Source organism: Hippocampus zosterae, chromosome 6 (genome assembly GCF_025434085.1).
Source record: "Hippocampus zosterae strain Florida chromosome 6, ASM2543408v3, whole genome shotgun sequence".
NCBI lineage: Eukaryota > Metazoa > Chordata > Actinopteri > Syngnathiformes > Syngnathidae > Hippocampus > Hippocampus zosterae.
In genome coordinates, this window is record NC_067456.1 from 19682193 (window position 1) to 19699351 (window position 17159).

A 17159-nucleotide genomic window follows, 5' to 3' on the forward strand; every position below is an offset into this window, starting at 1 on the left:
ACATACAACAGGGTAATAAAAATAGGCAGAGTAAACATAACCTTTAAATTGGCATTTCCCACCCTAAAGAGATTATCCAGCAAGGATGCTCAATTTACTGTATGTATTTTTCTTGATAACGAAAATTATATTATTTTCAATTGTATCACTATATTATGGAGAAATCAGTAAGTAGTTCATGACTCTCCAGATGTCCCTTTCTAGTTAGCGATGCCCACCTCCTGCTTCCCAGAGGAGGAACCAGACACGATTTGTTCATTCAAAATCATTGTACGTACATTGCTAATTTTCTAAAACGGTGATGATCATCACCAAAATGTATGTAGGCATCCTTACTTATTCCCACTTCAACCTCTGATAATATCACAAAGATTCAATTCGCCATGGCTTTTTTTACATTTATTTTTTTTTAAGAGATTGAGGAAAATTGTATTTTACACACATTTTCTCTCATGCCACATTTGCTTTCGTTGACAAGCCCCCAAGATATGAGCACATGTTCCGGACAGGCTTTTCGTCAAATCCGTTGTTTATTGGTTGTCATATATTACATTTAAATCATTAAGGTTTGGCTTGACTAGTCCACCTCCAGTGGTACGCTCTTCACCACCTGGCCAAAAATGCGGCGCTCTAAATGGCCACACTCAACTGTAGCGGCGGCCTCTTGTCTGGTGCTCTGAGTTTTTCAAAACCTGTCCGTCCATGCAGCGTAAATCCTCATTCGGATCACACGCAGGCATGCTGGATTTCTCACAGTCCAAGTTTGAAACTTTATCCAGGCCAAGGCTTGACGCATCGCCGTATATCCAGAATTGACGCTTTCCAATTGGCCACCTTAGCTGCTTCTCTGCCCGGACAGAATTAGCGGTCGGCCTGCTGCAGCTGCAGGAATGGCAAGCGACCACAATGCAATGGAGCTCCTCAGCTGTCTGAGAAGCAGGCGTCCGTGACACGGATGTCTGGAAGGAAGACGACCACGACGTGGCGCCCCTCTTGTAGGTTGAAGAGGACAAGAGCATGAATGTGCATATGAAATTTGGTGGCAATTAGGCGGCTTCTGCAGACATTTAGCGATGCTGATGTTTCGTTTGACTCAAGAGGCAGGCAACCATGAGCCCCCCGTCCCCACAGCTAACGGGCTAACACCACTACCGCTCGCAGGGCACCCATTGATCAACCCAAGGATAGCATACAAAATTATCTTCTTTCTGGTATAAGATAATTTCATATTGCAAAACTTGGCTGTATCAGTCGCCAAAAGCTAATTGTTGACATTCAGCGTCGCTAAATATCTGAAAACACACCACCAAAATTCATATGCACATTCCTTCCCTTGTCTACTGCAACCGGTAAAAATGTAAAAAAATAGATAAATAACAATCGGCACGTATTACTCAAGACTTGCTTTATTTGTTGCAGTTTCATCAAATGTTTCAGCTCTTTTTCTCCAGTTGGTCCTCGTTAGAGCAGCAATTTTCTTCGTCATTTCACAAATGTATTTTTCAGCAGGATAAGCGTAATTCACTGCTGTGACACAAGAATGAATTACGGTGACCACATAAAATAAATTAAATAGATAATAGCGCCAGTTTGGACAGATTTTAATTAAAGAAAAAAAAAGCCAGAAACGTCAAAGAACAAAAGAGACAACGAATGAATTCAGGAAATACAGCACAGCTCACCATTTCATTTTGTTATCTTTTGAAGAAAAGAAATGAGACATGTAAGAAATGAAGGGAGAAGACGATGAGGTCACAGCAAGTGGAATTGGTAATGAAAGGGCAGACATTACGGTTGGCTAAGAGCCAATAGACGGATAGTTAAAGAGAATTAGTGAGCGAGGAAATGTACAGATGAGAACGAGTGTAAAAGTATTACCGGTACATTAGCTAAAGTTTAAGCCATTTCTTTTGTGTCCCATTGTGGCTTAATGTACTGCTTTGGAGGTAGACAGTATGTGTTGAATATAATGCAATCGGCACTGTAGCCAGGTAATGGCGTGTAATAAAATGTCAAGATCATTCACAACAAGAAAAGAATTACATCCAAGTATGCAAAAAATGTGAGACTCATTGCATTGCTGTCAATTAAGAATGGGGAAGTAACAAAATGGTTACAGATAGATTGTCGATCTGTCTTGTAATGCTGATGTTGCTTTGTGTGTGTGTGTGTGTGTGTGTGTGCATGCGTGCGTGTGTGTGTGTAGAACCAGACTTTGTGGGTTCAGCCTTAGTTCGAGAGAGCAGCGGCAGTAAGGAGGGTGACGACGACAAAATCTATTTCTTCTTTGGTGAGCGAGCATTGGAGCTGGACTGTGACACTGAGCTCAATGTGGCAAGAGTGGCCCGCGTCTGCAAGGTAACCTTCAACCCACGGAAAAGATGAAGCCAAATCTCACATTTTTTCACTTTGTTTTGTTTGGTTAGCACAGGTCTGTTGACCTCATTGTGGCTGGGGGACCACATATAGGCCAAGGGATCTTTCCATGCTAAATCATGCCCCAAATCAGAAAAATGCAAACAAGCGGATTATGAGTTGAATGGTGATAGTGATGGAACAACACCAAATGTCAAATTTTTGGTAAATCAGAGCAGGATTTTGGGAGTTACGCCCCACTACATTTTAATTATCCGCCTGCTTAGTTTGCCAAAAAGGGTTGAAGCCGCCGACCTTTCTCAACGCTTGTATCTCAGGGACAACACAATAATAGAAAAAGTGACACAATAAAATGATATCCATCATCTTGGCGATATACTGTTCTGAATATCATCACATCGCCCAACTCTAGGCTGGACTACTGTAATATTTCAGCCCGCACAAGTGAATCAATATCAAGCGTCACTTCATGAGTTGTTGTATTTTATTGGTGGTGATTACAGATGAAAACATGTTATTTTTCAAACAGCTGGTAGCATCTAGTCTTACTCTCAAGTTTGTCGAAAACAAAGGTCTTAAGGGGCAAATTTCAGCATTCCAGGTAAATTCATCCAAGTATCACAAGTAGGCTCTTGTAACCCTGTTTGACGGGCCGGATTGAACCCCTGGTTACAGTCCATATGTTCGTTAGCACTGTCCTCCGCCTCAAAGTGTTCCGGATAAGTACACAAAGACCAGAGTGGCTTGAAGATACGTACTTAGGAAGACCCTTATGGAACCTTCCAGACCAGGAAGCACTTTTGTGTGTGAACAAGGGGATTACATAAACTACATGGGTACAGAGGAAAGTTGCGGGATTGGTTCCTGCGGTCTGAAAGCCCCTTTTGACTAGCCACAAAGCTTCTGGGAGAATGTCATTTGGCCTGATTTGACAAAATGCGAGACTTTTTGCAATTAGATTAATGTGAAAGATATCGAAAGAAAACAGCATTCTACCAAACGTGCATCCCCCATATTATTCTTTCCTCTATGTTTTGGGGGTGTTTTTTTTTTCAGAATGTTGGTGTCTTGAGATGAACTGGGGACATAAAAGCTCAAGAATATCAAGGCATTCTATGAATTAGTGTCGGACTGATGACATATACAATGATACATTAACATGTTCATGGACTTGGCTTTGCGCACTGTGTGTTTGCGGTGCGTAACTATGCTGGGACAGAAGTGAGCCTTCCCCAAATGGTTGATGAATGGCTTTGTCGCGATACTTTGTTCTATGTAGTACAGCCAGATTTATTTTCCTGCAGTGGTGAGCTCGTCCTTGTTATTCGTCAAAACGACAGAAGTTCTTGTTTGTTTGAGTTGAATCGCCTTTAACTAAAGCATTTTGTATGCAACCGTATCATCTCAAATGTTTCAAGTGGGCCAAATACATCTGACGACTTAAATATTTCTCGATTGTTTGTGTATTGCTCCAACCCCGGGGATGAATTGGAAAGTCTTATTATTATTATTATTATTATTATTATTATTATTATTATTATTATTATAATGCTTTCAATGAATCATACGGTTTGATGCCTGCCTTTGGCATATTTATGAATGATTGTTTGTCTGTGCCCCGGTCAAATTGACAGAAATAGCATGAGACGACCAGCCCCAGTCAGTCAGGGTCCGAACAGGCATAAGTTTCAACTGATTTTCTATCACCAACTTGTCGGGGCGTAATCTGCAAGGGCACACCCTTGGCGCACCGCAACTTTCAGTTTAGCGATCTGCCAAATTGGCAAACACGTGCAGCGAGGCTTACGCCTGCATGAAAATCAGGATACGGCAGCATTCGCACATGCACCATCGATGAAAATCAAGCTCTAATTGTTAACGGGGGCAAGATGTGTGTAATAATGCCCTTTAATGTTTGTCCATGAAGAACAATAAACCTCTTTGAATGAAATTAGAAACAGATGCCCACACTTGCTAAGCACTGGAGCAATGAATAATTCAGTCCATCCTGCTGATATTGGTTTTGCACCAGTGTGTTATGTCTCATTCTAACGGCTATATTGTCACCATTGCCATGTTTTTTATCTTTTCCCTTGAGCACACACAACCACTGATGACAATGAGAATGGCATTAAGATAATATAAGATGTCCTTTATTTGTCCCACACTGGGGAAATTTACAGCCTCCAGCAGCAAGAATGTGGGTAGAAAGGAGAAAAAACAAACAGCGTTCAATTAAGTGCAATATAAATACAAAATGGATCAATCGCAGTGCTATTTACAATTGTTTTTCACATCATTTAATTAGTATTATTATTATTGTTGTTATTTTTATTCAGCAGCCTTGACAGCAGTCGGTAGGAACGAGCGTCGGTATCTCTCCTTCTTGCAGCGCTGGTGTAACAGTCTCTGGCTGAAGGAGTTACCTAATGCTGTCAGGGCGGGCTGGAGAGGTTATTCTTTGGCACAATGGCTTTTCTGTGGGTGTTATTCATTCATTCATCTTCCGAGCCGCTTGATCCTCACTAGGGTCGCGGGGGTTCTGAAGCCTATCCCAGCTGTCTTCCGGCAGTAGGCGGGGGACACCCTGAATCGGTTGCCAGCCAATCGCAGGGCACACAGAAACGAACAACCATTCGCACTCACACTCACACCTAGGGACAATTTAGAGTGTTCAATCAGCCTCCCACGCATGTTTTTGGAATGTGGGAGGAAACCGGAGCACCCGTAGAAAACCCACGCAGGCCCGGGGAGAACATGCAAACTCCACACAGGGAGGCCGGAGCTGGAATCGAACCCGGTACCTCTGCACTGTGAAGCCGACGTGCTAACCACTGGACTACCGGGCCTTGGGTGTTGTATCAAAATTAATTGGTATGCTGTGTTCAGGGTAACAAAATAGTGAATCATTATTTGTTGATATGACTCCTCATCAGCATGTGCAGTATTCAAGTGCTGCCGATGCTCAAAAAATGCTCGGGAATGGTTATTTGTCGAAATGTGCATTGATGACTTCAAACTTGGAAGGGCTCGCATATGGTTGTAAATGACCTGGCATGTCTCCTCTTCAGGGTGATCTTGGTGGCAGCCGGACCCTGCAGAAAAAATGGACCACCTTCCAAAAAGCTCGGCTGGACTGTTCCCTCCCCGAGCGTCATGTGTCCTTCAACAACCTCCGGGCTGTCTTCACACTCCCGGGGCAGGACTGGAGGGGGACTACCTTCTTCGGCATCTTTCACGCTCAATGGTGATTCTTCCACACCTGCGGTGAAAAAGACCACCACCAAAAAAATAATAATAATAAATATCATAACCAGTTTGGAATATTATGATGCCAATCAGCTAGTGCGTATTAACAAACAGTACGCTTATTCTGACACAAGGCAACACAATACAAGGCTCCTTTAAATAAGTCAAAATATGTGGTATTTATGCCATAATTTTGCAATTCATTCACTGGTCAAATCAACCAACCAAAAATCAAAGCGGGCAACAGGCATTGATTGTCATACTTTTACAATCATCATAAAGAAAGACCAATAAATGTTGTTTCTGCTCGCCAGTAATTAGGGCATCCGACCCGTGTTAATCTTGATCTTAACAGAGTGGATGGATAAACAGATTGACGGATGGATGGATAAATAAGAGACAGACAGAGCGTCTTATCATTAAAGAAGCGCAAATGTCAATTTTGGGCCACTCTAAGTGTTGATAAGTTCGACAACAAAGGAAACGCGAGCAAGGGCAGTAGGTTTTCTTTTTCAAAATTGAGACATTCCCCGTCTGGAGGCATTGTTCTTTAAACTGGAGACTTTTGTATTCCTCGTTGAGATATCACGTAACCAACTTTGAACTTAAAGCTTTGGTTCTCCATTCAGTGAAATTAATCCCAATCCTTTTTTTCTCCTTCTGATTTGCTGGGGATTCCTTCAAGCCCCGAAGCTTTTGAAAGATAACACAAAGATAATTTGATACTATTCAAATAATGACTTACACTTTTAGTCATTATCTGAACTAATGTGCTAGCTTTTTGACATGCTAAAATACCAGTACTGCGTAAAGATTAAATTCATCCTTTTAAACCAAGGACCTATCCTTTGGCAATCATAAAGCCATGTACCTCACAGTACAAGTCCAAAAGATCCAGAGTCCATTTTGACTGTCAAACACGGTTACTTATTCGATCAAGGGATAACTGTCACAACAACAATGTACAGTATAAATGTCCATCTATGGACTTTTTAAATAAAGTTTACGTTGTCACATTTGTTTACGGATTAAAAAAGACAATTAAGGCATATTTTATCGTTAACGCTTGTCAATCTATATTGATAACCCTTATCTTTATTCCTGAACAATGAATTATTTTACTGTCCCCTTGACGTTTTTCTGTGTGGTATAACTCCCACTCTTCTTTTGCCGTGCTGGGTGTGCTGCAGCACAGACGCTTCTCGCAAGTAAAACGTCACCTCTCACCATGGGATGACAGCTAATCCGTCTCTTTCCTTTTACGCCACCGCACATCAGTAACTTCTTCCCTTCCCTGCAATGTTTCAGGGGTGATGTGGACGTGTCGGCGGTATGTCAGTACCAGATCAGTGATGTGAAGAAGGTGTTTGAAGGCTCCTACAAGGAATACAGGGAGTCATCCCAAAGGTGGGGGCGCTATACTGGACCTGTTCCCAACCCACGGCCTGGATCGGTAAGAAACATTAAAGGAAGAAAATATGGTTATACTGTTGTGGTGTGATGGGATTATTTTGGAAAACAGAGGTGACAAGACAAGAAAAGCTAGGAGTGTAATGATGCAGGATGACAGGGGAAAATACACAGAAAGCAGTCTAATGGCAGGGTGTGGGTGTAGATAAAAAAAAGATTGGAAAAACAAAAAAAAGGATGCTTAAAGGTTTTCTCCCTTTCTGTTTTCTGCTTGTCCCTTTCACTATGAACTCATCGCTCTCTACCCCTCTTAAATCTCTCTTCTGCCTTGCATCCATTCCTCTCTTCCCGTGTATTTTGCTCCCCCCCCTGTCTGTACTGCAGTGTATAACGAACTCAGACAGGGAAAGCGGCTACAACAGCTCTCTGCAGCTACCTGATGCAACGCTCAACTTTGCCAAAAAGCACCCGCTGATGGAGAACAAAGTACTTGCTCGCCCCCTGCTTCTCACCAAGGGTGTGAACTTCACAAGGCTGGTTGTGGATCGGGTTATTGGTCTCGACCAAAGAGCCTACAACGTTCTCTTCCTTGGCACAGGTAAAAACATCATTTCTAGTTTCCCCCGAGAACTATAATTTGGGCGATATTTGGCATTTTTCTCTGGGTTAGCATTGGTGGTGTACTATCCGGGACTGGTGGAGTGGCTTTAGATTCACTTCAGTACTCTTGAGTTCTCAGCAAGTCAGGGCTCCGGGCTGCCCCTAGATGGTCACAAGACAGTGCAACTCAATTTTTCATCTACTCCTGGGTGCGACAAGTAAATTTACCTTTTTTGTTCTTCCCTTCACTAACATCTTTTTTTTTTATGTGTTTCTTCCGAGCCGGTTTGTCATTGTCGAGACTGTTGACATAGTGGCGAACAGAGGATCCAGTTGATAAAGAGGCACTGTTTTGTCACTCATTTGGAATACATTTGGGTTTACGACGTCAGACAGTGAGATACAAACAGTCGGCTGCAAATTATTGAAACCAATGTGGGTACCACGACCAAATTAATTCAGCAGACACTCGACAGCAAATGTTGCTCTTTGTGCGACACGAGAGCGGAATAAAGTCCATCCAGAAACAGACAACATTTGCGGAATGTGTCGCACACCCCCCAAAAAGTTTTCTTTCTTCTCCTTTTTTTTTTTATCTCCGCTACATCCCTCACAGTTGACTTGGGATCAGTGCACAACGGGCCAGTAGACTTTATTCTATTGGTTGAACATTCGGATCTAAAGCATCATATTGTAGATTTACAAAAATGCTTAATTTACAAAAATGTCATTAATTAAAAACTAGGTATCCGACCTGCCATGTAACACAAATGTTACTCATTGCGCGATTTTCATGGACAAAGTTTATTTGTTTGGAAGCTATCAATGCATACTTCCTCTCCAATAAACCTGGTGCACTACAAGACACGAATTACGATCAGTCCAAATTGTTTTGTTAGGGAAAAGTGATGGTCAACAAAGGGAGGGAAATTTTCTTTTGGGGTTGACTGAATGCCTATTGTCTGTAATACAGTGAATAAATTAGAGGAAATGTGAATAGCCCTTCGCACATGTTATTCCACTGTACTTCGTCAAGTTTATTTATCCAAAATTATGACATTTTAAGTTGAATTGAATCATACCGCTTGATGGAAATAGAGATTTTAAAGTTAATATTGTTATTTTCCTCAATTCTGGGATATATGGTGTCCAGGTGGTGAACATTAATTACAGTGCAGAGAACGATATTCCACATTTCCCCGATCCTGTTAAATATTTGGGCCTGTGTTTGTCATTTAGATGAGCAGCACATACTGATGTGTTTGTTGAAGAGGTGAGCATTTTGCGCCTTCGGCAATGTACTTGGACAGGTACTGGCAAAGGGCTAGGTGGCAGTAAACAACACGCCAGCTGGCCGCATTTTAGCTGGGTTTGAAAGAAGCGCCTGATTTGCATGCTGAGATTCATCCTCATGCGTCAAAGTAAATGTCAGCGTTGGCGCGACTTAATCTTGTGAGTGGCCGTCGTGCCCATGTGCCGCTGTCTTGTTTTGGCTTAAGTCAAAAATAATCAACAGGTATCTTCATCACGAATTGGGCAGAAAATTTGGGATGGTGTTTATTTGAATGCAGCCAGTCTTATCAATGAAAGCGGAACCACCAATCAGATAGCCGCAGTGATAAACTGACTGCTGTGTGACATGTGACTGTTTAGATGCGGCAGACACTGTGTTTGTACGGGCAACGGGCATTGTGCACACACACACACAGGCCCTGTAATACATGCTCACTTTTCCTGAGCCAAGTGCAGATCCCCGCGCGTTGTGCTTCACAGCACAAACTCAACAGGGTCCTTGGCAGACGTGTGCTCATTGTGCCAGTTGGGCTGCCGGCTTGATTAGCTATTAGCTACAACACAGCGGCAGCTGACGGAAAGGAGAAATGATAGTTGCCGATGTTTTTTATTATAACACTACGGCAGAGAATTTAGGAATTATCCAAAACTCGTCTGCAATAGAGGAGTGTGATCATACTGCGTGCCTGTTGTGTGGGTGTGTGTTTGCTTCTACCAAGTTTTTGAAAGTTGCTGTTCCGACTTCCGGTCACCACAGTGAGTCACTTCGGTTTGGCACTGCTTTACACTGGATCTCCTTTGCAATGCAAGCCCCGCGTTTTGTGCGACATTATGTGGGCAGCTGACGATTTCAAAGATGTATTTTGTCAGTAAGTTGCACACCATTATCTGGTGTGTGCCCTTATGGTGTTGGTTTTAATTTTTTAAAAAGTGTATATTTTCCCAATTCAGTGTAATTAATTGAGCAATTATATTATGTATTGAATGTTACATATTGTTACCTTCATGACCTTCCGCTTCCTCTTGTGTGTGTTGCAGCTGAAGGCTGGCTGCAGAGGGTGGTTATCTTGGGCTCTGAAGCCCACGTGATTGAAGAAATCCAGCTCTTTGACATCACGCAGCCAGTTGACAGCCTGACTATTTCCCACTCCAAGGTAAATACACATTTGGGCTGTTTCCCAGTGGTGACAAGATGTAAGATGTTCTGGTGTTGCACTAGTGGAACTACTGTATGTCTAAAAAGGTTACCAGATTAATTTGTAATTAATATGTATGAAAAATCCTGGTTCATGCAGGCTGTCACTCAGGAAATCAAAGTACCGGTAATCATTTTTCAAACAAATGACAGGCAGTCTAACTGGGACAAAATCAGATAAATGATTGACTGTTGTGAAATATGTTCCCAGTTTTTCCACGGAGAAATTGTTTCTCCCCCCACCCCAGACATATGTGTGTGTGTGTGTGTGTGTGTGTGTGTGTGTGTGTGTGTGTGTGTGTGTGTGTGTGTGTGTGTATATATAGATATGTTTCTCCCCCCACCCCAGACATATATGTGTGTGTGTGTGTGTATATATGTGTGTGTGTGTGTGTGTGTGTGTGTGTGTGTGTGTATATATATATATATATATATATTATATACACACACACACACACCACAAGTTCAGTTCAAAACATTTTTTGCCACAAACAAACAGGCAAAATATATGATCATTGCAGCAATTTGTGATCATTTGATATTTTGTGTGGTGGATTACCAGTTCAGTAAATTTAGTTTGAACAACAGTGCAAAAATTTTTTTTTTTGTTTTTCAGATAGTTTCCATCAATAACATCAGATTGAAAATTCCAATACCATGGAATGGTATATTGCATGGTATTCCATTCCGTGACGCAATACCTGAGGTGTCTCGGGATTCCTGCGCCATTGCCGTATTGAGCGCTATTTGTATTTATTTATTTTTTACTGTGACTTCATCAAGCTGTCCTATACTGTATATCATCTCATGAATCCAAAAGCCCGCCTCACAATAACAGTAATTACAATCCGTGGCCGCTGTAAATTGAACCCCTGCTGTTTATTCAGTCTGCTTGCCCTGTGTTGACACTGTCTTTCCCTGAGTCTCCACGGTGGCTTGTCCCCCTTTATTGACGGGTTTTTGTTGTTCTTGTTTTTGTGGCCAGCCCTCGAACCCCACTCTTTATCTCATTGATGTTGACTTAGCCACAGCAGACGTTTTATAGCAACTTTTGTTTAGTGCAGCCCAGATTGCACTGGGAAGAGGGTCGTGGGCTAAATGTTATTGTAATTGAGAGTGATTATCCCATTATCTCCTCCAACCCCGAATTGAATCTGTCTCTCTTTCTCGCTCTCTTACTTTCTCTGTTTATCTTTCTTCTTCCTCTTCAACTGTCTCTGGTCTGCTGTTCTCCTTTTTCTCTCATTGTTTCTTCGTAGAAGTACATCTACATCGGCTCTCGTTCAGAGGTTCTCCAGTTGCCCTTAGCCAATTGCAGCCGCTATCAGTCTCAGCCAGACTGTCTGCTCGCCAGGGACCCCTACTGCGCTTGGGACAGTGAGGGTCGAGCTTGTGTTCGCATTGACCTCCATCGAGGGTATCAATTTCCACTCATTTATTCATTTAAATCTGTGGGCCCTTCTTGATCCTTTACAGGGCCGTTTATGTACTTTCCAAAGTCCAAACAAAAACCGAAGGTATCTATATTGGACCCTGTGCAAACAAGTGTTTTTACTGCTAGGAGCAAACCAGAGCTAAAGACTTAAATAACAGCTTTGTATTTCACCAACCTTAAAGATTTAGCTGTTGGCAAAAACGAAATGGCAATAGATTATAGAAATGCATCACATTGGGTTATGCACTGTAAAAGTGTTTGATTCCTTCCGCATGCCGTACAGACACTGGATCCAGTGTTGTTAAGAGTACATTTTAGCAAAAGACTATGATTGAACTTGAGCTCTATCCCTCCACTTCAGTTCCACGTCTTCGCTCTCCCAAGACCTAATGCTGGAGAGATTCAGCCGTGGAAAAGCCAAGTTTGACAAGCCTGTCTCCATCCCAAGCCCCGGTGAGTGATGGGGTGTGCCTCGACGGTGGCCCCTTGTGGGGGTTAAATGTTAGTGCATGAACAAGTTGGAAAATCAAGAGGATTGACCCGATGTAATGAGGGAATGCTTTAGGCTTTCACATTCACATTTCACATTGTGTGGACTAGACATTGCTAACAAGAGAATAGAAATGTGAATATTGAACATTTATCTGGTCTCCGTCCCTCCTTCTTTCCCCGTCTGTCTCTAGAGCACTCCCGCCTTCGTAATGTCACAGTGGTGGTGGGGTCAGACATGGTGCTGCCCTGCCATTTGATCTCTAACCTCGCTCAGCCCTTCTGGGTTGTCAACGACCGCGAGCTCCTTCTCGGCGACCCAGAGGCCGGAGGGCCGCGCTTCGACCGCGCTCTCAAGGCCCTTGTTGTACCTGAGGCGGGTCAAATCCAAGCGGGACGCTACATCTGCTATTCCGAGGAGCAGGGTGTGAAGTTTCAAACGGAGCGCTATCAAGTGGCTGTAGTCGCAAGCGCTCCCGTCTTCATGGAAGCTCGAGCTCCAGACAGCAGCATGGGGCTCTTCTGGGTGCTGGTCATCACCCTTGGTGCCGCCTGCCTCCTGCTCTTGGTTGCAGCGCTCTACCTGCGCAGGAGACTGAAGCTGGCCCTTGGGAAGGGGGCTGACATGAAGCCTCTCGAAAGTACCCTGGTCTATCCCATCACCCTCCCGAAGGAGCCGCCCACTTTTGTGCCCAGCAAAATGCCCACCGACGAGGACCGTTTCTGGGAGACGGGTGCCAATTACTACTACTCGGACGGCTCGCTTAAAATTGTTCCCGGTCACGCCCTGGGGCCCAACAGCGTCAGCAGCACGGCGTCACCCAGTGCCATTCCAGGCCAGCCCATCCACTCCCCCAGCCGTCTCAGTCTCACCAACATCCGAGGCTCCGGTAGCAACGGCTACATTCGCCTGAACCTGAGTACAGCAGGGGAAGAGAGGGCTAGCGGGTCTTGCGCTGGTGGCGGCGGGCTGGGGGGCCTGGGCATGGGTGGGAACGACTACTCAAGCCCATTCAAAGAGGAGCTAAGGCGCACCCTGCAGCAGAGGAGCGTGCTGCCTGACGCTAATCCAGAGGAGTCGTCGGTCTAGGCCTTTTCCCCGTTTCCTCGAGATGGAAAAAACAAAACAACCAACCTACCTCTCTCCTTTTGAGGATGCCTGCCTGCTCTCTCTCTCTCTCTCTCTATCTCTCTCTCTCTCTCTCTCTCTCTCTCATTCTGTGACACGTTGTCACCTACCAATGCTCTTTTCCCTCACCCTGCCAATGCCTGATTGGCTCACTGTAGACATTTCTCGCATGTTAAATATAGACACTCACACCCATGGGTCGCCAACACGTGCTCACGTAATTATTGTGTGCTGTGCACCACCAAGTCTTGGGACTTCTGCTTCCACTGTGTAATAGCCATTTGTCTAAACGGTGTATTTGCACACGAGTACACCGTAGGCATGGTAATCGAACCAACGGCATTATATGTTGTCTGAGGGGCACGTTTAATTCATGTTGGGCGGACCAAGTAAGACTTCCAGCATCTTTGCTGAGATCAGTTGATGGATGACAAGAACAAGTTCTGTTCCTTCCAGACTTTCTTTCAGCTCGTACTGCACTTAAAACCGGAAGCTCGTCTTCCCTTATTTGTAATGGTGAGCCAAGAGGAGGCTAATTAATGTTGAAGCAAGAAAACAATCATATTGGCATATGAGGAGCTCTGTGAGGACGTCAGAGACAATGAGAAGCCAATTGAAGTGAAATGAAAATGAGACACAAGGGAGCTGCTCAACGAAGGAAATTCTCTCTAAAATGTTTTGGCCCGATTTCTTTTCTTTGTCTTCTTTGTGAATCTTTGTCTGTTGTGATGGTTGCTTTGAATTAAGACATTTCCCCTAGACCTTTTTTTTTGTAATTTCTTGAGGACCACTGCAGTCTTCAAGTGGTCGTCAAGTGACTTGAGTCTAACTTTTGTGAAGAACAAGTGCTTACATTCCAGGCTGCACCCTGCACGGTGACCTTCAAAGCACCTTCAATGTACTAAAAGTGCATGAGAACCACGTGTTGTTGAAAATACATGTGAGATCAGCTGTTTTGGAGACTTGCTCATTCCCTTGGAAAAAGAAAATGCTGTTGGCATTCAGCAATAAGACAAAGACTGCACACATTTCAACAACACAAAGACAACGAGCATGGAGAATGTAGTTGAACTTTCATTGTGGCGACTGCTGTGGATGTTTCAAATAAGTGCTTTACGTTTTGTACGGTGACAGTGGTAACTGGCACTGCAAAGGAAACGACCGCGCTCAGTCACACGCCCAACGCTTTGAATGTCAATAAGTGTGCAACAGGACACCGTGAATCCCATCCCTTACTGATGCCTCGAGACCAATTTGGGATCGTTGTGTTGTGGACACAGAGGTTAAGAACATTGAGACACACACAAGGCCCCCATGGAGGATGGAATAATTATTTCCACATGGATAGGCTGGAGTAGGACAACGCCACTGAATCTGTTACAGGTATTTTTTCACTTTTTCATGAACAGTTGAACTTTTGTTGTTGTTGTTGTTTTGCACTGTTACTCAACCTTCCACGTTTTCTCTCTTTTGTCAAAACAGGGTGATTGTTTGGGACATGTCTGCATTGCGCAGGAGAGCAACGCAAGACATTAATATTGAGCTGTTATTGAGCACTGTGGACCGGGTTTTATAATGGCACGCATCCCAATGACCTGGTCAAAGAGGTTCTCGGCCGTCAGACCAACATATTGCATGACCAACAGCAAAAGGACTGTACGTTTCGATCATCCTTGTACAAAAGCGTCTTTTGGGATTGAGCTTTTTTGTTTTGGATTTTTTTGATATGAAACACTACAGTATTGTAAAACACTAATGAGGAACTCTTTCAGGGTGAAAAAAAGCTTTTTTGGTTCAAAGAAAGGATTTTGTTTCATGGCTGTGTTCCATGTGTCACTTCACCTTTGAGTAAGCCAAAGTAGACTGCAGATGGTCTTCTGTTGCCCCCCAACCCCACACGTTACTTTTCTGGAATAGATCAATATTCAGCTGTCCGTCCACTTTGCAACACTGAGCTGCTGTCTCCAAGCATTCTGAATAGTTTAACTGCAGCAAAATGTTCGCTCACGGAAAAAATGGCTTTGGGCGAATTGATTTCCTGTTTGTTTCCTGTTTATTGGATTTTCGGTGATCTCCTGGACCTGATTCTTGTTACTCCTTATGAAGGCTCACTAATGTACCAAAACCACAATTTCATTTGTTAACTGCCAAAAACCAAATATGAAGCTTTCGAGTGAAAGCAGATCAGTGCTAGAATGTGTGCACTTGATGGTATTCAAGACTTTGACGAAGTTAAAATACTTTCTTTGAATACACTGGTACTTGGTTATGTCTTATTGAGTATTTCTTCTGTCATCAAGCTTTGCTTTACTTTGCATTTTGAAGGAAAAGAAAACAAAAAATGATTAAACATGTAGAGGTCTTTAATTGGAGTAAAATGCATGTCTTAGAAGACGTCAAACTTCACATTTGTTTGCCATAACCACTCTCGTGCGGTATTTTCATTTGCGTTCATTCCAGTTGACCTAGTTTTGCTTGTATCTTATCAATCTTTTATGTTTGTTCTAAAGTAATGTTAAGTAACTTATTTGTTGTACAAACACATTGATATTTATTATCATTGTACATATGCCCTTATTTTTTATATGTGTGTGTATATATACACAAATAAAAGAAGAGATCTACTGTCCCTTTTTTTTTCAGAGTCAGTCCATCCAGTCCATGCTGAAGGTATAAAGATAAAATGTTCACTCTGGAGGTTTTTTATTTTTATTGATCAACCCAAAATAACATTTTAACAATTAAAAATGGTGCGATTTTTTTAACTGTACAAGCCAGATAATCTGTCTCATCACAAATGGCCAGCCAGTATACAATAGACATTGGTGCCTTGAGATACGAGTGAAGCTACCTTTGTGTTTTTCAAGATACAAGCTGTGGTTCAGCCATTTTCTTTTAGGTTTTGTTTGGACTTGCAAGCAAAAAGTCGATATACAAGCACTGTTTGGTGGCAATGAACTCAACTCACTGAACAAGTGATAGTTTGGGAGAAAGTGAATAACTTCAAAAAAGAGGCTTCAAGCTGTTTTTTGCCATTCTCAATTGACGTTTACTGTCAAACTAAAATAATTACATGTTGTATATTTAAACCCTGGAGAACCCACGGGGTCAAATTTGGCTCCTATAAATTCTGCTACTCAAATGCTGCCCTTAAATCCCAAAGGGTCAAATTTGGCCCTAATCCTAAATTAGGATTAAAGCATTAAATATTTGGAAAAACATATATTTTGGTGTTCAGTGAACATATAGCAGTCATTTAATGTAAAATTCATCATTTTCCAAAGAAGAAAAGGGTTCTTGGGTTCTCCAGGGTTAAAGTAAGTATTAAAGTCGATAGAGCTATAATTTATCATTTATGTGTGTAATTTCATTCAATGTTTTGAACTTCAAATCCAGTCCTGGAGGGCCGTGCTGTTGCAACACACCTCATCCAAATGATCAGATCATCAGCGAGCTCTGCAGAAACCTGATATTAAACCAGTTCATTTGAATCAGGTGTGTTGCAACAGGGAGAGATGTAAAACATGCAGGGTAGTGGCTCTCCAGGACTGGAATTGCCCACCCCTGCTTTCAAGTCACCCATGTGTTTTGTAGGGCACTTAAGGGAGTTTATGCACATGAGCCACAGATCACCCAGGGCCCGCAAATAGTGGTGCCATAGCTGCCATCAACTGGAAGCTCGAGCCTTTATTTAACTGCTACTTAAGTGCCGTTTTAATGTCATTTTAAGAAGCAAAATTACAAAAACAACTAGCTCTGCCATGTTTGATGACGCAGATCAAATAAATTGGTGTCAGTCGATGATGTAAGGTTCCGTTTCAATTGTGCAATTTTCGCAGACTTGGAACATGCTCTCTTGAACACTATATCCACTTCTGTTATGTGTATCCCGCAGGGTGTAGTGTGGGTGTCGGGATTGAGCTTACATTAAATTAATATTTAATCATAATTCACACTGAAATAATATCTACAATGTCCATGTA

General features: G+C 42.8%; 1 protein-coding gene across 3 annotated transcripts in view; it reads left to right on the top strand.

Annotated features, from left to right (window-relative positions):
• The window catches only part of sema4c (sema domain, immunoglobulin domain (Ig), transmembrane domain (TM) and short cytoplasmic domain, (semaphorin) 4C), a 133162-nt gene extending 117360 nt beyond the window's left edge, over positions 1–15802 (top strand). For all 3 annotated transcript variants that reach the window (XM_052066979.1, XM_052066980.1, XM_052066981.1), the window contains 9 exons: positions 2207–2358; positions 5448–5623; positions 6934–7078; positions 7420–7633; positions 9967–10082; positions 11383–11540; positions 11920–12011; positions 12242–14559; positions 14659–15802. In XM_052066979.1, the coding sequence (XP_051922939.1) occupies positions 2207–2358; positions 5448–5623; positions 6934–7078; positions 7420–7633; positions 9967–10082; positions 11383–11540; positions 11920–12011; positions 12242–13137 (1949 nt within the window). In that variant the 3' untranslated portion in view covers positions 13138–14559; positions 14659–15802. The remainder of the gene's footprint in view (positions 1–2206; positions 2359–5447; positions 5624–6933; positions 7079–7419; positions 7634–9966; positions 10083–11382; positions 11541–11919; positions 12012–12241; positions 14560–14658) is intronic.
• The last annotated feature ends 1357 nt before the right edge of the window (positions 15803–17159 follow it).